Genomic DNA, 23,069 nt, shown 5'->3' on the forward strand with positions numbered 1-23,069 from the left:
TGCTTTTCTCCAGAAAAGAACTGAGCTATATTGGAGCAGCCTTCCCTGCGCTTAGCCTCCCTGATATGGTTTGATCCCTAAAGAATAAATCACATAATTAGGCCTGTCATTTCGACATATTTTCTACCATTAATTCATTTAGCCTACATTTATCAACATATTAAATTGGACATTTTTTTTTAAAGCTTAGCTGGGCTAGATAAAGATACCTGGCTAGTTAGATATCCCTATATTTATAGTAACTACCTATTCATTAAAACTTTACAGAAGTCTTTACAGCCTACTTTTATGACAGCATTTAGGCCTACTGTAACCTACGTAAATAAAACACAGGTGATGGCGTGATGAACTGAGCATACCTCGACATGTCTTTGACAGTCATTAAGTCCGCCGTGGGAAATGCTGAAGTCACTGTTGCACACAGTGCACCTCGCCACGGTGTCATCATTCTTCACTTTAACAAGACATGGATATACTTTGGTATATTCCGCTGTAAAATGAGTTTTGTATTTCCTTTTTTTTTTTTACCGGAGGATTCACCCTCTGCCATTTCGTGAGCTGAATGAGTGATAGAAATTTTAGGGGCTGTGGTGATAACTACGGTCGGTGAAAATAAACCAAACCCCGCCCACACCGAAAGCTTATTGGTTTATTTTGCTGACCAAACCAATCGGCGCGCTCTCTTGCAACCAGCCGCTCAGGCTGAACACTGTCGGATCAGAGCTCTCGCATAATGCATGCACAGGTTCCAGAAGTAGCCTACAGTCTCTGTGCCCCCCGCCCCCTCCTTCCCCTTCTCTCTCGTGCCTTCGCAAGTAATCCGAGCATGATGCACGAGGTATTATCTTCGCACTTCGCACTCGCATTGTTAAAAAAAAAAACAAAAAAACAAAAACAAAAACAAAAAAAAACTTCCCTCGCATAGTCCAAAATCCGTGATATTTTATCTGACTCGCGGGCATCAGGGAGTCACTATCAAAATCAGGGAGACTCCCGGAACTTCCGGGAGACTTCGGATGTCTGCGTCGTTCTGGGGATAAATACCGCACATATAAAGATCTCTGTGACAGTGGATCTAACGGAGCTGTTGGATTGGCTCTGGTCCTGATTGCGTCATCAACAGATCCGCCCTGCAGCCCGGGGATGGGTGACGTAAGGAGGAAGCGTTGTCACATACCTGCTGGAGACAGGACTGTCGCTCGCGCAGGTAAACACGGTTTCTCTGAGTCATGTTTTTGGGGTTTAGTGTGTTTATGTTGAGCTCAGGTCGCTGCTTTGACTTGAAAACACAGACGTGAGCAGCTACTTACTGTCATAATCGGAGGTTTGTGGTGTTAGCTAGCCTCTTTAGCTGCCGGGGGCTAACTGAACGATGGCTAGCTAATGTGGCAGCTCCGTCAAGTTCGCCGGAACACTAGCGGAAATGGGGTGATTTGTCTCCCACCTGAACAAATGCCATTTGGCAGAAAAGCTGAAGTTAAATCACATACTGTAAATAATTTTATAGTTAAGATTAAAGTGACAGCTATAAGAGTCACACGAAAAACATTATTGTGATGGCTTTGAAACGCGGAAGTGCTTTATTTTGAAGTTGCTAAAGGGAAGCGGGGTGCGTGTTTGACGTCGTTCGTCACCTGCCGTGATGCCCGTAATATAACCGTTAAAAACGAACAAAAACAGTCAAACGAACGACCAGTTTATCAGTTTATGTCCGCAGGATGAAACGTTAGTGTAACACCAGGAAACAGGCAGGAGGCGTTTAGTGGGCGTGAAGCTGCAGGTGAGAAGGTGAAATACAGACCGGAAGCTCCAGTTAGAAGAGGCGTAACACTGAAAACCTGTTTAACGATTTTGTTTTTCAGGATTCAAAGTTTTGTAAGGTTTCTTTAACAGCAGCAGTAACGTTAGTTTACAGACAGAAGAAGTATGAAGTATTACTCCTCCGTACGTAAGAAGTAGTCAGATCCTCCAATGTGGAGGATCTAGTGGCATCTAGTGGTCAGGTTGAGGTATGTCCGGAACACCTGGAGGGACTGTCATTTTATCTGACACAAATTTTCTTGTGTGGAGCAGTTTGACAGTCTGCAGCTTCTCTGCAGCAGCGTCCATGTTTGAAGCATCGCCGGCCAGCAGAAGCTGATTGGTTGAGCTGATGTTGGTCTTCCGGTGATTGTCGTTGCTCCGTGTGATGAAGCTCTCTGTCCGTCCTCTGAAGTGAAGACAGCATGTCTCCACCTGGACATTATTCACTGGAATAATAGAGAGAACTTCATGTCACCAATAAACACACACTCACTACATGTTTGAGAAGAGTGTGGACGGACACGATGGAACCTGTCACTCAACTGGAGGAGGCAAACAAACAGGTGGAGGTGATCCTGGTAAAAGTCTCATATTGAGAGTCAGAGGCTGATGCACATGGAGACTTTAGGTGGATTTGAGATATAACTCCTTCTGCATATTGTCGGATGTTAATGATGGTGAAGTAATCAGCCAATGGAAAGAAGAAAGCGTCAGAAAGAGGAAGTACTTCATCAAAGTACAAGTACCTCAGAAATGTATGTGTTTCTGAATATCTGTGTTTTCTTTGACTCCACTGGCTCAGATTTCCCTCCATTCAGCTTCTGTCACTCTCACTGTGGTCTTGATGAGAGGAGAATCTGGGTGGGCTGGTTTACTCTGCACCCCCCGTCCTCTGATGTCTCACACTCACAGTGTCTCTGTCTGTCCCAGTAGAACCAGTACAGTCCAGCAGCAGCAGAGGAGAGCAGTGGTGTGAGATGAGGTCGTAGCGTGTGCTGGCCGGAGCTTCAGGATGGACATCCTGGTGGCCAAACTGCTTGGCCTGCTGGGATTGTTTGGCCTCATGCTGGCTGGGATACTGGTCCCAGTGCGCCTCCTGCTGGCCGACTATGACAAGGCGCACAGATACAGGAGGGCTCTGTCTCTCTGCAACTCGTTTGGAGGAGGCGTTTTCCTGGCAACATGCTTCAACGCTCTGCTGCCTGCAGTCAGGGACAAGGTAACACACACGCACACACACAGACACACGCACACACATCACATGAAATCTTCATCGTCTTCTGTGCAGCAGCGAGCGCAATCAGTGACCTGTCAGGTGACGGCGGCCATCAGCTGGAGGAGTTCTGATGTTGCGTCTGACTCTCCTCAGGTGGCCGACGTGTTCCAGCAGCTGAAGATCAGCAGCGACTATCCTCTGGCTGAGACCATGATGATGCTCGGCCTCTTCCTCACCGTCTTTGTCGAGCAGACCGTCCTCACCTTCAGGAAGGAGAAACCGTCCTTCATCGACCTGGAGACCTTCAACGCTGGCGGCTCCGAGGCCGGCAGCGACTCCGAGTACGACACGCCCTTCATCTCCTCGGCGCGGGGCTCGCCGGGCGCCGGCGGGCGGCGTTCCCACGGACACCAGCACGGACACTTCAGTCCCGCCGAGCTGGCGGGGGCGGGGCCTCTGCGGCTCGCCAGCCTAGTTCTGGCCCTGTCGGCTCACTCGGTGTTTGAGGGTCTGGCGCTCGGCCTGCAGGAGGATGGCGCCAAGCTGGGTAGCCTCTTCCTTGGCGTGGCCGTGCACGAGACGCTGGCTGCCGTGGCGCTCGGAGTGAGCGTGGCCAAGGCGTCGCTCGGCATGAAGGATGCCGCCAAGCTGGGCGTAACGGTCAGCCTGATGATCCCGCTGGGGATGGTGGTGGGGATGGGCATCGAGTCGGCTCAGACGCTGGCGGGCGCCGTGGTGTCGGTGGTGCTGCAAGGACTCGCCGCCGGAACCTTCCTGTTCGTCACCTTCTTTGAGATTCTGTCCCGAGAGCTGGACGACAAACAGGACCGGCTGCTCAAAGTGCTCTTCCTCATCCTCGGCTACGCGACGCTCGCCGCGCTCGTCTTCATCAAGTGGTGACGCACAGGAAGTGCGCAGGCACACGGCCAAACCAAAGGAACGCTCCGGAACAACAGCAGAGTCCAGCTATGAGCAGAAACATCTGCAGCAGCTCAACACGACCTGTCCGTCCTCGTCTGAGACGTCACGTGAAAACAGAAAAATCACGAATGAAAGTTTTTCAGAGGAAACTTGAAGTAACACCTGCTGACCTCACCTGGCTGCACTGGCGGACAGGTGAACTCACCTGACGGCAGAGAGTCACTGAAACAAACAAACTGAAGTTTTTATTTAACATTTCATCTAATTTAACTCTGAGAACAAGAGACTTTGTGAAAACGTTTGTAGAGTTTTTTCTCCTTCGGTTGAATGACGTGAAACAAACTCAGTGAAGGAAGAAGAGACATTTCTGAGACTCTGTGGACTCAAACCCATAAACATCAGGTCGTCCCTTTCATGTCCTCAGTCTGGTTTCTTTTCCACCACCGACAAAGTCACAGAGTGTTTATTAAAGCTCGTTCTTCTGTAGTGAAATACCTCTTCTCTATAAACCCCCAAATAAAACCACTGGAGCCCTTTAAGACAGTCTGTAACGCCCATCCTCGTCTTTACTGAGCTTGATTTTTGACATTTCTGTTGTTATATGTTTGGTATTTATAAAGTTTGTGTCGTTTCATCACTGTCTCATATTTATCTTGTTAGTTGAAATTAAAACTGATTCGTACTGAAGAAACGTGTCTTCTTTAATCCAGACTAACATCATAAATAATACTGCTTGTTCTCATCCAGCTGGTTGAGTAACGCTGTGCTCTTATTTTGAAATACAGGCAAAGTCTTCATATATCTTCATATTCATTCATATAACTAGCTGAGGGCTAATCATGTGATCACAGGAACTTGAGAAAGCTCCCAGCATGCACTGGGCTTTGAGTTGAGTCTGTCTGTCTCTCTGTTTGCTTTCATTGAGTTCAGGCGACTCTTCGTCGTGAAAACTGATCGTTACACCATCAGATCTGAGTGATTCCTCAGTAAAGATGAAGCCTCGCCTTGTTGAATGTGTTGGTTTGTGTTAAAAAGATTAAAATTGTCTTCCTCAGGTCTGATCTGAACTCTGCTGTCTGTCGTGTCTTTATCTGATACGACCACCAGGAGGCACTAAAACACCAAAGTCTGACAGGTGCAGCTGACCTCTCCGCCATCGGTTTGAGGGAAGCAGCATGCACACAAACTGGTTCAGGTGTATCTACCTGCAGTTCTGGTCTGTGTGGGTCTGTGCTGGACTGTGGGCGACCTGCAGGTGAGTCATAACGTCAAGGCTGCTTCCTGAGAGCAGAACCGCGATAAATCCTGATTCACCTGAGACACTTTAACTCAGTCTGACAAATCCGAACAACAGGACTTTGACTTAATCCAGAGTTTATCTCACCTCTGATTTGATCAATGCTACCTTCATCGTGGATTACAGAGATGGAACTCAGCGATTGATTGTCAAGATTCTCTAAAGATGAACATCAACTCTGTCCAATCAGATCTGTCGACACCGTTTAGTTCTGTCATCCAAGAAACAAACTCCTCAGTCACTGGACTGTCTGTAGTCTGTCTGTAGTCTATAGTCTGACTGTAGTCTGACTGTAGTCTGACTGTAGTCTGTCTGTAGTCTGTCTGTAGTCTGTCTGTCTGTAGTCTGACTGTAGTCTGACTGTCTGTAGTCTGACTGTAGTCTGTCTGTAGTCTGACTGTAGTCTGACTGTAGTCTGTCTGTCTGTAGTCTGACTGTAGTCTGTCTGTAGTCTGACTGTAGTCTGACTGTCTGTAGTCTGACTGTAGTCTGTCTGTAGTCTGACTGTAGTCTGACTGTAGTCTATCTGTCTGTAGTCTGACTGTAGTCTGACTGTAGTCTGACTGTCTTTAGTCTGACTGTAGTCTGTCTGTAGTCTGACTGTAGTCTGACTGTCTGTGGTCTGACTGTAGTCTATCTGTAGTCTGACTGTAGTCTGACTGTAGTCTGACTGTCTGTAGTCTGTCTGTAGTCTGTCTGTCTGTAGTCTGACTGTAGTCTGTCTGTAGTCTGACTGTAGTCTGTCTGTCTGTAGTCTGACTGTAGTCTGTCTGTAGTCTGACTGTAGTCTGACTGTCTGTGGTCTGACTGTAGTCTATCTGTAGTCTGACTGTAGTCTGTCTGTAGTCTGTCTGTCTGTAGTCTGACTGTAGTCTGTCTGTAGTCTGACTGTAGTCTGACTGTCTGTGGTCTGACTGTAGTCTATCTGTAGTCTGACTGTAGTCTGTCTGTAGTCTGTCTGTCTGTAGTCTGTCTGTAGTCTGTCTGACTGTAGTCTGACTGTAGTCTGACTGTAGTCTGTCTGTAGTCTGTCTGTAGTCTGTCTGTAGTCTGACTGTAGTCTGACTGTAGTCTGTCTGTAGTCTGTCTGTCTGTAGTCTGTCTGTAGTCTGACTGTAGTCTGTCTGTAGTCTGTCTGTCTGTAGTCTGTCTGTAGTCTGTCTGTCTGTAGTCTGACTGTAGTCTGACTGTAGTCTGTCTGTAGTCTGTCTGTAGTCTGTCTGTAGTCTGACTGTAGTCTGACTGTAGTCTGTCTGTAGTCTGTCTGTAGTCTGACTGTCGTCTGACTGTCTGTAGTCTGACTGTAGTCTGACTGTAGTCTGACTGTCTGTAGTCTGACTGTAGTCTGACTGTAGTCTGACTGTCTGTAGTCTGACTGTAGTCTGACTGTAGTCTGTCTGTCTGTAGTCTGACTGTCGTCTGACTGTCTGTAGTCTGACTGTAGTCTGACTGAGTCTGACTGTCTGTAGTCAGACTGTAGTCTGACTGTCTGTAGTCAGTCTGTAGTCTGACTGTAGTCTGTCTGTCTGTAGTCTGACTGTCTGTAGTATGACTGTAGCCTGTCTGTCTGTAGTCTGACTGTCTGTAGTCTGACTGTAGTCTGACTACAGATTAACATTTACATTAACATTTACAGATTTTTAGTTATAGCTCACGCTGATGTGTTTCCTCTTAGAGCAGCATCTAGTGGCCATGAGAGGATCTGCAGCTGCACACACTGATGATCGATCAGTCGTATCACATTAAGGCCAAACACATCTGAGATGTTCACAGCTCATTTTAAATCCTGTGATTCTTCATCAGCTTTTGGAAAACTGCAGCTTCAAATCACGAATACGTAGAAAAAAATGAACTTAAAATGAGTTTTCATTTTTCTGGAGTTTGTTCACTGAAGCATTTCCTTTTCCTCTCGGTGGATTTGAGCTGATAGACGACAGACTGAGAGCTGGTTTGTTCTCATTTCTGCTTTTTGATTTACAAATTCTGTATTTTTTGTGCCTCTCTGACGCTGATCAGAGCCCATAAAGTTCAACCTCACTGAGTCCAAGTCCATCTAAACCTGCAGGATCCTCTGAGCTCTCTGAGGCCTTTTTGATCCTGTCAGTTCAGTGAAAAGGAATAAAAGGCAAACAACAGGATCGGGACCAGGATCCAGACCCAGGTCCAACCGTAGGACCAGATGCCACAACAAAGGCGTGTGAGGTGTTATTCCTCCTCTGTAAGCCTCTTAGTGCCTGTAAGTCTGCCGGCCCGCCTGCTGCTGGCCTGCAGGGCTGCAGTTGGCTCTAAGTGGACCGCGATGATTTAATCCCTCCGTGGAAAAGGTTAGTTCGTCTTTGGCTCTCAGGTTTGTCACCCTGCCAAACACACCGAGAGGAGGACGGACTGAAACCTTGGACGGTATGGAGGAGCTTCTGTTACCGAGCGGCGAGGAGGAGGCGCGCTCCGACCACAGTTCATATGTTCCGGGAGAAACAGGGAGCATGATGGGGGACCGAGTGAAGACTTTCTTCCAGGTGACTGTGAAGGAGGACCTGAGGAGGTCCGTGAGGGATTTCTGTAAGAGGAACGGGCTGCTGACGCTGTCGGTCATCGCGGTGCTCACCGGCTGCACGCTGGGCTTCATGCTGAGAGGAACTCACCTGTCCACACAGGTACGACTACCTGCCCATTCAGGTAGGACTAACCTTCACACTCAGGTGTGACTCGCCTGTCGGGACAGAAGGTTTTGACTGCTGTGTGGATCCTGTACTTCAAATCTGCCGGGACTCTTTTGATGGTTTCCATTGATATGTTTGTAAAAAGTTCCCAGCGGGCCTCACCTGTCTGGACTTCACATTTTCACCTGCACAGACTTAAAATCTTACATTAGTTGTCCTTTAAATCAACTTGTTTGTAAAAACAAGAGATTAACTAATTAAGTGCATGTAGCCAAAAGTGGCAGTCGGTGAGTCTGTGGAGCTTTTCAGCCTCCTTTAGCTCCTCGTTTTGGTTTTGCTCCACGTTTCCTGACGGGTTCGGTCTCAGGTGCTCGATGAAGTTTCTGTTCTCTACCTGCAGAGACAAGCTGATGAAGCATTTAGCATCTGAACAGCCACATGATGACAAATGGACGTAGTGTTTCTGAGCTGATGCTCAGGCGCCTTTCTGCCTCTAACAGTTCACTTTAGCAGTTAAACAGTTTTGTTCCAGTGAGCTGACTGTTTATTTTAACCATGAAAACAGTTCATTTCTGATTAGCTAACAATTCAGTTAATTTTCTTTCACATTTTGAGCTACTTTCGGGATGCTAATGTGGCTCTGCGTATGCTGAGGTCAAAACAGACTCTTTGCTAACACGTTAGCTACAAGCACTTTACTACTCAAGTACTTTATAAACTGGAGCTTCAGCGTCTTTCGGGCCCTTTCCCTGTTAGCACACAAATTCAGGTTAGCTAACATTTCAGTTTAGGAGCTTAAAACATTTCAGACCAGGTTCCACATCCAGATGATCATCTAGCTGGATGTGGTTCGCTAACATGTTAGCCACAACATCTCTATAATATGATAAAAGGTGCGTGGTGATGGATCGTCAGCGTTCTGTTTGTTTCAGGCACGAGGACACGCACGATGTGATTCACTTCCTGCCAAGAGATTTGTGCTAAAAGATGGCGTCAATAACAAGGAAAGAAACGTAGCAGTGTACGAACAGAGAGGAAGAAGAAGAAGACTGCTGGCTAGAAAACAAGGAAGTAAACGCAGCTTTGAAAAAGAGCAAATGTTTGTTAAACTTCAACAACTTTTAGTGAGAAACTGAAATTTCCCCTCCAGCAATGACGTCCATGTCGACTGACCAGTAGCTCTGTGCAGGTTCACAACCACAGAGTGAGACTTCAGCCGTCCACATTCATTCATTAATCCCTTCATTCAATCAGAGAAAGTGAGAGAAGGTAAATGATGGTACAGGACAGAGAATGAAGACACTGAGATCATGTCCTCTGTGTTTAATATGGAAGCTTTTCAACACCCTTAATGAACACTTGGTGGACATTTGACAGGCTGACGGCTGCATTTCAAGCCTAAATCTGACTACGTTTAGGCCGACAACCAGTGAAGTTTAGGCTGCGAGACAGCATGAAGACCTTCATGTCAGCACATTAAAAATACAGAGAAGAATTAAAACACTGAACAGAAAGCTGAATTTGTCCTGAAATGATCCATCCGTTAATGAAACTGAAGCTGATTAGAGCATAACTTCATCCTTTGAGTCATTTTCAAACGAAAATGACCAAAAAACTCCTCAGTGTGAGGATTTATTGTACAAATACCTCAGTGTTACTAGTAAAAGTCCTGCATTCAGGATCATCAGCAGAACTGACTCAACGCATCAAAGTGAAAGTAGAACTGGCTTCTCAGACAAATGTTCATGTTCATGTGAGTCCTCAGTTAATATCACCGACTCAATCACGCGTTTCAGTGTTTCACTGCTGGAACGTCGTGTTGGTGCTAACAGACAGTGCTGCTAAAAACTGAAGCAGAAAAAGAATTTAACCTTCGTCTCTGCTAACGGCAGGTTCTTTGTCTTCCTCCTTGAAATGCAGCGTTTCAGCTGCTGGATAAAAATAGTTTCTCTGTGAAACGTCTTTCCAGGAAGTTTTGATCCGTCTCAGCAGAGCCGGCTGAGGAAAGAGGAGGTCAAAGGTCGCTCAGGCAGCGCTTCATATTTCAGATGTAAAATTTTCTTGTGTGTCGTGGACGAGCCGCTCGCCATTAAAAGGTCCTCCAACATTAAAGGTTTAAGCAGCCGTCACGTGTTGCGGTCGTGGCGAGGCAGGAGCTTTCAGACCAATCAGCTGTTGACTTTAATCAATTAGATCTCGAAGCGGCTCGAAACACACCTGAAGGTTTCACCTGCTTCCTTCATTCATCAGTTAACCTGAAACTTTCAAATAACCTTAAAGAACACAACATCTGTCATATCATCACATCCAGCAGGTGATGATGATGATGATGATGATGATGATGATCTGTGGGCTTCGTTCATTGCTTTTCCAAATAATACTGAGCAGTGCAGCTTTAAACGTGTGGATATGAGCAGATCACTCTTCCTTCAGACTGTGGTGGATGCAGATGATCTGCCCTGTGTGCTCCTTCATAACACGTCCCACCAGCAACAACAACCTTCACTCAGTTCTTAGTCAAGAGTGGAAATTATTTTATTTTTTTTATTCTATTATTCTTTGTTCCTTTGGGCATTTTTTTTATTAGAAGTCTCTATGAAACAGTTCAGATGTGTTTTTACTCTAAAATGGACAGTTTAATTATCAATCAAACCTTTTAATTCAGCTTCTCTTTTTATGGACAATAAAAAAAATCCAAAGATGAAAACAAAAAGCATTGACGCATGTGAAAAAGAGGAATAAATAAAACTGTTAGTTGTGTGAAAACAGCAGGAAGTCGTTTCATCCGACGTCTTTGTGAGGTTTTCTGATCACTGACGAGGATTTAAAGGACACTGATTATTTCCTGTTGACTCACTGCTGAGACCCACTGGTTAACTGCAGATAGAATCCACCTTGAAGATCTCTCTGCCATCAGGACCAGAGTGATGAAAACAGTCAAACTGGTCTCTGCTTTTATTTTGAAAGGATGAGGTGAGCTGTATTTTGTAAAATGTTGCTCTCGTTTATCACCGCAGGCAAAGATCTACTTCTCTTTTCCTGGAGAGCTGCTGATGAGGATGTTGAAGATGCTCATTCTTCCTCTCATCACGTCCAGGTAGGCTGATGTCCTGTCACACACCTGGAGTCTCTGTTTCCTGTGAGTCATTAAACCTCATGCAGGTGGATTCAGATGCTGCTGGAGTGCCGCTGAGCCTCAGCACTAATTGAGAGGTTGCTTGTTTGATCTCAGCAGGTGGAGGAGGCGCTGCAGTCACATGATCCACCTCACAGCTTGTTACTGTGAGGCCTTCATCATCAATTGATATTATTAGACGTGCTGTATGTCATTCAGTTCAATACAACTTTATTTTAAGTGCAGATGTTAATAGCAGCTGATCACAGGTCAGATTAAAGCTACACGTGGAACTGAAGATACACCAAATAAATAAATAAATAGCCGTTAATATCTAAAGAAAATGAAAGCTAACTGGATACACAGTTTTATTTTTACAGAATAGTTGAAAATAAGCTTCACCTCAAACATGTCCAACAGGAAAATCCTGCTTTGACATGAACGCAGGAGACACAATGATCTAAAGAGACCAGAGACACGAAGACAACAGACACAGGGGACACTTTACTGCACTCTGTACTTTTACTTTCAATACTTCAAGTACATCTTACTGACTACACTTAAAGTATTTTTGCACTGTGGTATTAGAGCTGTACTTTGTGTATATCTGCTTGAATTAACAACAATAATAATGTAAACTACATTATTATTATTATTATTATGGACAGTTAAGCTCTCTTTCATATTAACAAAATGAATTCATTGCATAGGATATTTTCTTTGTTGAAGGAGCTATGCTAACAGATTCCCTCTGGTTCCAGTCTTTGTGCTAAGCTAGGCTAAAGGCGTCAGACTCTTTGATGTTTTGGTGTGATGGCGGCCTTTCTATCTGTGCATCCCGTGTGCAGCTTGATGTCCGGTCTGTCGTCCATGGAGTCGAAGGCATGCTGTCGAATGGGCGTCCTGACCGTCACCTACTACCTGTGGACCACCTTCATTGCCGTGGTGGTTGGCATCGTTCTCGTCATCATCATCAAGCCCGGTGTGGGGACGGAGGTGGAGAGTAACCGGCTGGGAGGGGGGCCCGTCATGACCTCGGCTGATGCCCTGCTCGACCTCATCAGGTGAGTTTGTGTCAGAGATCGATGTTGCTTCGCCTGGTGGTTGACCTGCAGTCAGTCAGCTCAAAAGCCATCATAGCAAAACCAAAAACTGTGACGCTGTCAGGCTTTAATATCCTGGAAGGAGAAGTGAGCAATGAGGAGAAACTGCTGAGAGCACAGGTGAGAGCACATGGAAACCAAGCTGGATGACGAGCAGCCCCTGTGCTGAACCCACAGCAGCCAATCACCATCCCTCTTTCTCTGCTGCTGGCATTGATTCACTTGGATAATCAAAGATATGACAGAAGTGTATTTTCTGAAGAAGATGTCGGTCCACCGTCTCTCTGAAACACGCCGTGAGAGGACGTTTTTACCAGAAGCTTCTGCGTGAAAACAACAAAGACAAAGTTCATTAATGTTTGTGAGTGCAGCTCCCGCAGCCAGCAGACGCCTCGCACCTCCTGATGATGATGATGATGGTCAGTCAGTCACATGAGTGTGTGTTTCCTGGTTGTTCTTGGACGTCGACATGAACAGATGACTGACCATTATTAATGATTAGTGATCATACAGAAATGAAGTCAGGGCTTGATGTCAGCGTCTGTCTGTGAAACTGCTTTTTGAAATGAATCCCTCATCATCATCTTTAATAAGATCACATGAGCTGGCAGTGAAGAGTCGTGCCGTCGGTGAAGAGTCGTGCCGTCGGTGAAGAGTCGTGTTGTCGGTGAAGAGTCGTGCCGTCGGTGAAGAGTCGTGTTGTCGGTGAAGAGTCGTGCCGTCGGTGAAGAGTCGTGTTGTCGGTGAAGAGTCGTGCCGTCGGTGAAGAGTCGTGTTGTCGGTGAAGAGTCGTGTTGTCGGTGAAGAGTCGTGCCGTCGGTGAAGAGTCGTGCCGTCGGTGAAGAGTCGTGTTGTCGGTGAAGAGTCGTGCCGTCGGTGAAGAGTCGTGTTGTCGGTGAAGAGTCGTGTTGTCGGTGAAGAGTCGTGCCGTCGGTGAAGAGTCGTGTTGTCGGTGAAGAGTCGTGCCGTCGGTGAAGAGTCGTGTTGTCGGTGAAGAGTCGTGCCGTCGGTGAATCATCTTTGCAGAAGGTTTTGATCCGTCTTTTGAGTCGACCACGTTCATCTTTATTTTCACACATGATGCACAGTGGTGAGAATAAGGGTCAGTTTTAGACACAGAGTCCAGCAGGCTACTGTCAGTCACCTGAACAACACTTAGATCAACAAATTGTAGAAAACACACCAACACACACTCTCACACACACATCAATCCACTTAGCGACGGGGCTGATCAGTGTATTTTTAGTAATCCTGCAGGGATGAGTGACAGATTACCTGAGCCAGCGGCGGTGCGGTGCAATGATCTCTGCTGCGGCACGTTGGTGGACCCCGCCCTTCAATCAGCCTCACGAGCGGGGTGAACGCATCATCATCCTGTTGACCTCTGACCCCCCGTGAAGGTCAGGTGATCTTACCAAGAGTTTTCCCTCCGGGTTCAGCTGCATTTTCCTTCCTGCTGTCACCGCTGCAGTGCCTCAGTCTGCCTGCCATTTTATGGATCACAGCTCCGTCCTCTCTGCAGATCATTGGCAGCTGTCACAACACGTCAATATGTCCAAATTAATCTGAATTATGATGACATGACACCACCTTAGAGTGATTCTGGGATTATGGACAATGGCTGATGACCTTCATGTCGACTCTCGTGGCCGTTGGCTCCGCAGGAACCAGCAGGATTTCCTCATTTCAAACGTTCACCCGGGCAGCTTTACACTGAGCTGATCTGTGTGTTGAGTTTCTCTTTGTCCCTCCACAGGAACATGGTTCCCTCTAATCTGATCGAGGCCACGTTTCAGCAGGTGAGACAGCAGCCAGAACACCTCCAGAACAAATTACAGTCCGTCACTTTTCAACTCTCCAAACTCGGCTTCCTGTAACACACGACTCTGTTTCCTCAGTACAAAACAGACCTGATTCCCATCCTCAAAGTCCCAACCAGAACCATCCAGCCCAACTTCGTCTACGTCTTCCCCGATGAGAGTGACCCCAAAGGCCGGACGGTGTACCTGGAGCTGACCCCGCCTCCGGAGATCCAGTACAAGACGAGTCCTGGCAGCAGCCAACAGATGAACGTCCTCGGCATCGTCATCTTCTCGGCCACCATGGGTGAGCAGGACGCTGTCAAAGTACAGAACCGGCTTCATTAAGTCCTCCACTTTACTGCTCTGACGTCCAGATGAGGTTTAAACACTCACTTGTATTTTTTGTCATTTGTCATCAGACGGCAGCAGTTTAGACTGAACATGTATGACTAACTTTACTGTAAGCATCGCTGCAGACACTTCCTCAATCCTCTACCCATAATCCTTTGCATTTCAGACATTTCAGACAGTTCTCACCCTGAACAAGCCACAGTGCGGTTTCTTAATTATTCTTTAAAAGTTAGGCTTTGGTTGGCATCTTACAGTCAAATGTCCTCATGAGCAGTGTTTATACTTTACTACTACTACACTACTGCTACTACTACTAATAGTAATAATGTCTGTACTGTGATATGAACTGTGTTGTTGAAGGTCTGTTGCTGGGCAGGATGGGAGAGCGAGGAGCTCCTCTGGTCAACGTCTGTCAGTGTATCAACGAGTGTGTCATGAAAATCATCAACGCCGCTGTCTGGTGAGATAAAAACTCTCAGTGTACATCTGCAGTACACACGGTACACACGGTACACACAGTTCTCACCTGGCTCACAGTGGTACTCTGTTTGAAAAGGGATAGAGTTTAAAAACTCTTCCGCTGATTGAGACCAGAGCAGACTGAGTGCAGGCGTCGACCTCGAACTCGTCGGGCTCTGGTCCGTCTGACGGGTCCGTTTTGATTGTTGTTTGTTCTGCTGTTCTCGTCCACTTTGAACCGTTTGACCCTTGTTCACACCAGAATTCAGGCAGCATGTTTCTCAATGTTCAGGTGACATTGAATCACAGCAGGTGATCGTTTTGCGCTTGAAGCTCCACCTGTTGAAGGCTGCTCTGCTCTTTGGTTTAAGGATGGAGGTCTGAGCTGAAGTTCTCAGTACCTTCCAACTAGTTTCAAACTAGTAATCTACTGAACATCTCATCTCTATGTAAAACCAGTTTGTGAGCCATAACCTGTTTTCATCCAGTGGTGATAAAACTAAACTTGGCTAACACTGACGTTAGCACGAGGCTAAGGCTGACAGTGTCTGCAACCAGCAATCCCGACGATCAGGACTGATGAGGCTTTTACTTTATCTCTCATGAGCTGTGAGCTGCCGTTCGAGCATGAAAAGTTGAATCAGATATTTTAGCTTTAATGAGACTTCCACTGCCATGTAATTTAAAGAACATGTTCCTGCTCCCCAGAGGATGAACCCATCATCATCCATCATCTTCCTCCAGGACAAACTTTACATGTTTGGCTCCACAGCTGGTGAAACTCGGAGAACAGATAAATCATTAGGATGCTTGTTCTGTCCTCTCAGGTACTTTCCATTTGGGATCATCTTCCTGGTGGCAGGAAAGATCCTGGACATGCAGGACCCCAGCACGCTGGGGAAGAAGCTGGGCTGGTACGGCATCACTGTGCTCGCCGGCCTCTTCGTCCATGGACTCATCCTCCTCCCTCTCTTCTATTTCATCCTCACCAAGAAGAATCCCTTCTCCTACATCCGCGGGTTACTGCAGGCCATGGTGATCGCTCTGGCTACCTCCTCAAGGTCAGGGTCCAGGACAGTCCTGGTTTAACCTGCGGGTCTCTGGATGTGTTCAGGATTTTATTCAGGATAAGTTTTGCTTTAATGCCGTCTCTTCACAGCTCTGCCACGCTGCCCATCACCATGAAGTGTTTGTTGGAAAACTGCCACGTTGACCGACAGATTGCCCGCTTTGTCCTCCCCGTGGGGGCCACCATCAACATGGACGGCACAGCGCTGTACGAAGCCGTGGCGGCCATCTTTATTGCTCAGGTTAATGACTATGAGCTGGACTTCGGCCAGTTGGTCACCATCAGGTAATCCAACACAGACTCAAACTGCCTCAAATGCAGTTTCAGAAACTAGAGATTATGAAAGGCAGGATGAACGGGAACAGTTTAGAGCCTGATTTTGTCAACCAGAAAGAAACTTGTCCAAACAGTTGGACGCAACATGTGAATGTTCACACTCCTACTGTATATCTACTGGTACAAGTGTCCCACGGGAGCTTTTACTTGAACCACCTTCAGTTAGTCTGAATGGTAACAATCATGCTGCTGTTTTCCCTAAAATGTTATGTGTAAAAAATGTCTGCAGGTAAAATGAAGCTATATGCTGATGATACAGTGACATATGCACGCTTCTTCCAAACTTACTGAGGCAATGTGACACATGACAGCAGGGCTAAACGATTATGCTTTCAATTAAATGTAAGAAAGAGAATAAAGCAAGAAAGGAAGAAAAGTTGCTTCTCCTCCACTTCAAATATTTCTTATACAGAAAACCTGGTTACCTGATTATCATGAGAAGGTGTTATGTTTCCCATTCATAGAGGAATCCTCAGCCTGCGTTTACTTAAGCATCAAGAACAACAGAGAGAAGAAGCTCCGACTGGAAATCGGCTTCGACCGCTAACACGCAGGATGCTCTGGATCATCGCCTGTTGGTGATTTGTTAGTTTTTATGGGCGGGGTGGCCCAATGGGAGCACCCCTTGCCCCCCCCCTCACCCATGTCCACCTTCAGCGTTGGTCTGGAGGCGTATGGTCAGCAGCACAGACGCGACTGAATGATCATAGAAACATTATGGGAATATTTGAGGAACGCTGCAGGCAGCAGAGTGTCTCTATGATCCTCTAAATTCTACTTTTTCTGCTTTTGTGTGTTTGTCTGTCCATCAGCATCACGGCTACAGCTGCTAGCATCGGCGCAGCAGGGATTCCTCAGGCCGGTCTCGTTACCATGGTGATCGTACTGACATCAGTGGGCTTGCCACCAGATGACATCACGCTCATCGTGGCCATCGACTGGATCCTGTAAGCAACAGTACTCATTATGCAGAAAGGTCTCTCTCTCAGCCTTACAGTGCTATCGATGGTGCTTTAGAATTGTTAAATGATCTGCTTTCTTTATATAATGTGAGTAGTCAAATTGATAACAACTGATCTTATTTCATTTGATCATCATACATTTTGTGTCGAGTCTGAATCAGCAAAGAAACTAAAACTGTGTCGTAGCACCGATGTGCTGATTGTGTTAAATGAAGACTGGATGTGAATGAATATGAAGGACTTCCTGCTCAGAGACGCTCGTCCAGAGTGATTCTGGTTTCAGCGTCTCCTCGTGCGCTCTGTCTCTGCAGCGACAGGTTTCGGACTATGATCAATGTTCTGGGTGACGCTCTGGCAGCGGGAATCATCGCTCACCTGTGTCGGAAAGATTTCCCCCTTGCAGGAACAGGAAAGGTACTGACCGAAACCTTTGGACTTATTCTGTCAGTGATGGCATTTAAAACTGTTTTGTCTCATAATTTTGATGTGAGAAGTCATTTCTTTTACTCCCTCTAATGACCTTTTAATTCTGACTTAGAGACAAATTCCTCTGTTAGTATTATCATTTTTGTCATTGCAAACTAATTTCCCAATTTTCATCAGAAATTGGAATCCATAGCAGAAAGTTAGTTAAAAAATATAAACAAATCAACGAAAAAGGCAAACTTTTTTGTTCTTGCTTCTTGTTTTGGAGAAAGATTTGTTTCCCAAACCAAACTCACTCTATAAAACTTCTGCCTGGACACGTCAGCCTTTCCACACACCTGCAAGCTGTTAAGTCATTCATGAATGTTGGTTTGGATCAGATTAGAGCAGAGTTTGCTCAGATTGGACAAACAACCACAGCAGATTAGAGCTCTGACTCTCATCTTGATCCTCTGAGTTAACCCCCCCCCCGTTGCCAGGCAGAAAAGTAACCGAGATGCACCTGCTGATTTAACAGAACTGAACTCCAGAACCTGAAAATCATCTCATTTTTAACTTTTCCTCAGGATCAAAATATGCCAGAGATAGTTGTCTGCACGTCCTCCAAAGCATTATGGGAGTTATAGCCCCAAAATTTAAAGCATGGTTACCCCCCAGATAGAAGGAGGACAAAGAGTAATAACAGGGGAGTCAAATCTGATAACATGAACTTTTTTCAGTTTTTTTATCTTTACTAAGGCTCAGAATGATCCATCACCTAATTAGCGTTAGCTTGCCAATTAGTGCTCTGACATGAGAGCACAGTACTGATGAATAACACTTCCTGAAACAGCTGGTGTAGTTTTCTGTACATCTGACGTCATTTAATGGAGCGAAACATTCAAAGCATTTTGGTAAATATGCTTCCTGTATGTGAGCTGGAGTTACAACGTGGTTAGCCTAGCTTAGCATAAAGACTGGAGGCTGGGGGAAAGAAACGCTAACGTGTGTTTTCGTGTTTCCTCCTCAGTCTGTTCCGTCTTACGGTACGCAGACTCCTCACAACAACTCCCACAGCGTGAACGTGCCAATGACAGAGATCCACACTCACAAAGACTGTATGTTCGAGACGATGGGCGATTCAGCAGGCGAGAGGCACGCACACACCGTCTACTACAACATCTGTCAGGTGTGACGAGACCGGACAGAGCGGCAGGTCCGGCAGAGTCCGGTCAAGCCTCAGCGTGCCATCTGAACAGGAGCGTTAAGAAGACAGACTCTGCAGCACAGCAGGAATCTTCTTCTTCACGGGAGGAGCAGCAGCAGCAACTGCTTCCAGCTTGATGAAGGTTTGTTTGGCCAAAAGTGGACTGGAGCTTCACGTGCACCTTTGTTCTCCAGGACCAAGACCAAGATCGTTTTAATGGAACCTTGCCAGTGTAACTTTGCAAGCCTGATGTGCACCAGAGGATTATGGGTACACAAACCCTCCTGGAGTACCTGCAGGTTCATCATCTGCTCTAAAGGCACCAACAGAAGACGGGCATGTGCTACAAACTGCTGGTTCAAAATATCACATGTGAGGAACATCAGCTGTTAATGAGCTGAAACTCTGGTGCTCGAACTGATGCGCGGCTTTGTTAATGGGCGCCGTCAAAGCATGTTCTGATAGGTACAGCATGTATGGACCATAATAAGCACAGTCCACCCCGATCCTTTATTTCAGCCTCTGTGGTGGATTTAATGGTGCATATAGTTAAAACACTTACGTTGTGACCATAGGATGACATGGTGGATATACGCAGCCAAAGAGTTTCCCTCACAGGGTGGCTGAGAGCAGCTTCTACAGGTTTCACACCAAACGCTCAAACGCACATTATTTATGTGAAGAATTTCATGGAATTAAGTGCAGAACATAATTGTACAAAGCAGCTAACAATGCTCTGGACTACGAGTGGAAAACCTCCAGACACGTCCAACCGGAGGAGACTCAGGAAGACCCAGAACACTGGAGGGACTGTATGTCTCATCAGATCTGGACACGTCTGGGCTAACGTGACCCACACACGAGTGAGTGCTGGAAAGAGGCCACATGGATGGTTTGTAAAAATATCTTTGATGGTAAGGCATTAAAACAGGTTTGGTTTGATATCAGTATAGAAACTCGAACAAAAGTCCTGATGCTGTTTTACAGGTGCACAGGTGGATCAGTACCTGGATAATTCAGCAGAACTTTTTACTTGCGACTCCTCTTTACCCAGACTGAAAGACCAGATCAAATCTGCCAAATCTGGACTGTTTTTCCAAAGACAGCTGAAGACACCACATGGCAGTTCATCTAAAACAAAGCTAAGCTAACAAGCTTCTCTCCATATCTCAGAGTGTTTTTTGTGTTTTATTTGGGATTTTCCAAAGGGACAAACTTCTTCGTGCTGCTGTTTGTTCTGAACCACATGTTTGTCTTACACCGGACACTCCGCTCACCTCCACCTGTCTGACGGCTGACCTGCTCGGCTGCTGCCGGCCTCTCCGTCTACAGTGAGTTTGCCTTTGGTAATGGCTGACAATATCAGACCGTTTCATTTCATTACAAGTTTCATTTATATGACCTTCAAAACAGACACAGGAAGTGTTGAGTATATTTGATATTTGTACATGATCCACAAAGCACAGGTGCTACTCGGTGGACAGGCGGTGTGTCCCAGGTGTTATGTTCAGTTTTTGCTCTCTCAGGTGTTACCTTTGACTGTACTCTGTGCTCACTGGCACCTGTGCTCAGACTGGTTGAAGGGTTAAAGGTCAATCCGTCCAATCCGACGGCTGAATGAATCCAAGTGCTCTTCATCTTCATCAGACTCCACCTTCTTCTTGTTGTGTGTCGTTTGTATGTGACAGCATGCTGGCATGCGTTCTAACTGGCTTCATTTGAAGTCCACGTGCATTATTTTCTTCCGTCGCCGTCGTTTTAACAAAGGAAACAAAGTGCTGAAGGGATTATGGGAACTTAACGACGTCAGCTGCAGCTAACGTGAGCAGACGCTAGTGAAGGTTTCGGTTGAATTCACGCCTCTCGTCGGTCTACAAACAATCGGGGTAGATTCCCTGACTGTAAAGTGATTTATTGATCTTGTCTGGAGCCTCAGAAGCAGCCAAAGTTTGCTTTGTCAGTATGTCAATAAGGAAAACAATGAAGGGAACCTGAGAGGAGAGCGTGAAACTGGCAAAGGTTTTAATGATCGGAGGACGATACCAGTATTTCCCTCGTTTCAGCCGCCGATTACCCTCAAGTTGTTTACATACTGTTTACTGATGTCTCACATTGGGAGTTATTACTGATGATTCAAGTGACAAAAAACTCGAGGTCACTAAATGTTGACCGTCGCTGATTGTGCAGGAAACTTCAGTTGATTTTTACAGACTAAACTGAAACCAGTCAGTTCCTCAAAGGCGAAATTTAAAAAAAAATGAATCGTCTGATTCAGAAGACGGTCAGGAAGAAGTGGAAGGTTTACACAATGTGTACATTACAGGGTTTATAGATAAAACATGAGACACGGAAGACACAGTCCTTCAAACTCACTTATAATAAGTCATTTTTTCTCTTTTGGTGAAGTGCCCCTTGACCTTCTGTCGGTGTTTAAAGGTCCGGTTTGGAGGAGTTAACGCAGAACTGGGATACAGTCACGGTTTCATTACTGTAGAATCACCTGGAAATAAGAACGTCGTTTTTTCGTTACCTGAGAACTCTTTAAATCTACAGAGGGAGCAGCTCCTCTTCCAGAGCCTGCCATGTCGCACCGCCATGTTTCTACAGGAGCCCCGAGCAGACAAACCAAACTCTGACTCTACAGAGCGGAGTGGCGTGAGGGCTGTTCAGCTGTTTGCAGTCTGCAACCTCACCACTAGATGTCTCTGAATCCTGCACACCGGACCTTTACGTAGTTGTGTTGTTTCAGTAGTTGAACGTGAAAATGTAGACCTGCCTTAATTTAACCTTCTGTTGTTTTAATCATTTAGTTTTTAAAGTTTCATTAAACTGCATGATGTACATATTTGTTTGTTTTTTATATGATGTGGATGTTTTTTGTTTATGTTTATTTGTATTTGAAAATAAACTCATTATTTCTTCCACACAGTGATACTGACGTGTTACTGTCCATGTGGTGATTTGTAGGGTCTCAACATTTGTTACTGTCTCTCAACGCCAACAAGATCAAGGACGTGTATGACCTAGCTTAGCTTGGCTATAAACCTGTTAGCCTGTACCTCAATCAAAAGAGAAAGTCCACCGTCCAACAACTCCTGTCTGTCTGACTTGTGTGTCCTAACTTGCCCATTCCTCTCTGTGGACATGATGGTCCTCTGAATACCGCCTCAGGTCGGACAGTCCACCGTGGACGACAGCCATACTCTGTTCTACTGGTTCCCACTGACAGGACTGATCCACGGTGGGCTGATTCAGACGCCTGTGATTCTATTCTAGCTTTTATTATTTCTCATGTCATTTGAAACATGTGATAACTGTGTATTCATTAGAGTGGTGTCTGCAGGACAATACAGGACAAAGCATCTTCTGTATGTTAGGGGACAGTTGACAAGTCTACTCAGCATCCAGTGTCCAGTTTGAGACACAGTTCGCAGAGCTGATGTCCATGTTATAACTTATTGTCTGCTTAGCACCAGAGCTAGCTTGGAGAGCAGGAGAGCAGTGGTAGCATGTTCCACTTTTATTCATATTAGTAAAATCATTTTTCTCCATTGATTGAACAAAGCTGGAAGTTTCTTTGTGCTGATGATTTGAACACGTCAAGGATCTGTTGGATCTGCACTTTGTGAGAGTTAGATGAGAAAATCCATTTTGTGTTTTTCTGATTCTGATTCTGATTGTGTGTGTGTGTGTGTGTATAGAGCTGGAGTCAAGGTATAGTTAGCGTATCTTAGCATAAATACTAGAAACAGGGGGAAACTGCTAGCATAGCTCTGTCCAAAACTCAAAAGCACACCCTCCATCGTCTGAAGCTCAGGGACTCAGATCAGTCTGTGTGTTTAACATGAGCACAAACAGAAACAGTTTGTGCTTTGATTCGTTTGAGGACAGCAGAGGGGACACATGGACACTCGGTCCCCCGCTGCTATTTTCAACACACCGGCTGAGGGCTGCAGTCATTAATCCAATAAGGCGAGCGTGAGGGCGCACGAGACTGAATCCCTGCGGCTGCACGCAGCCACAGGTGCCTGAGCTGCTAATCCTCCACCACAGATTAAAGTCACAATGAAGATTGAATGAGTGAGGAGGAACAACGGGGATTAACGGGCTTACTGAGGGGTCTCCTGGCTTCGCATGCCCAGAGTTTCTCTGCTCAAGGACGTCCACAGAAAGCTTCAGTGTCACTTTGACTTCAACAGGGCGACGCTGTAAAACAATTTGGTTCAGCACGAACTCGTTAAACGAGGCTGGTGCTTGTTGCACTTAAATCAGAAGCTTAACTGTGTGAACTGGAGTCAGACTGTAAAGTACTTCACGTGTTCTGTGTATTTCTACAGTACAGCAGGTGTAGCTGCTTTATTCT

At 45.9% G+C, this 23,069-nt stretch overlaps 2 protein-coding genes across 4 annotated transcripts; both read left to right on the forward strand.

Moving 5' to 3' along the window:
• Positions 1-1,120: 1,120 nt before the first annotated feature.
• Positions 1,121-4,801, forward strand: LOC143314731 (zinc transporter ZIP3-like). Of its 3 annotated transcripts, none has more exons than XM_076721852.1 (3): positions 1,121-1,216; positions 2,756-3,022; positions 3,173-4,801. In XM_076721852.1, the coding sequence occupies exons 2-3, from the start codon at positions 2,816-2,818 to the stop codon at positions 3,917-3,919; spliced, it is 954 nt and encodes a 317-aa protein (XP_076577967.1). In that variant the 5' UTR covers positions 1,121-1,216; positions 2,756-2,815; the 3' UTR covers positions 3,920-4,801. The 3 variants fall into 3 exon arrangements, with proteins under 3 accessions (XP_076577967.1, XP_076577948.1, XP_076577958.1); XM_076721833.1 differs by having other exon boundaries at positions 1,138-1,207; positions 2,737-3,022; positions 3,173-4,800; XM_076721843.1 differs by having other exon boundaries at positions 1,153-1,207; positions 2,734-3,022; positions 3,173-4,800.
• A 2,834-nt stretch (positions 4,802-7,635) lies between these two features.
• On the forward strand, positions 7,636-21,565 carry slc1a8a (solute carrier family 1 member 8a). The gene is made up of 11 exons (XM_076727029.1): positions 7,636-7,891; positions 10,915-10,994; positions 11,861-12,076; positions 13,872-13,914; positions 14,014-14,221; positions 14,629-14,728; positions 15,555-15,788; positions 15,887-16,081; positions 16,945-17,079; positions 17,406-17,508; positions 18,530-21,565. The coding sequence occupies exons 1-11, from the start codon at positions 7,640-7,642 to the stop codon at positions 18,692-18,694; spliced, it is 1,731 nt and encodes a 576-aa protein (XP_076583144.1). The 5' UTR covers positions 7,636-7,639; the 3' UTR covers positions 18,695-21,565.
• Positions 21,566-23,069: the final 1,504 nt, after the last annotated feature.

Source organism: Chaetodon auriga, chromosome 3, assembly GCF_051107435.1.
Source record: "Chaetodon auriga isolate fChaAug3 chromosome 3, fChaAug3.hap1, whole genome shotgun sequence".
Lineage (NCBI taxonomy): Eukaryota > Metazoa > Chordata > Actinopteri > Chaetodontiformes > Chaetodontidae > Chaetodon > Chaetodon auriga.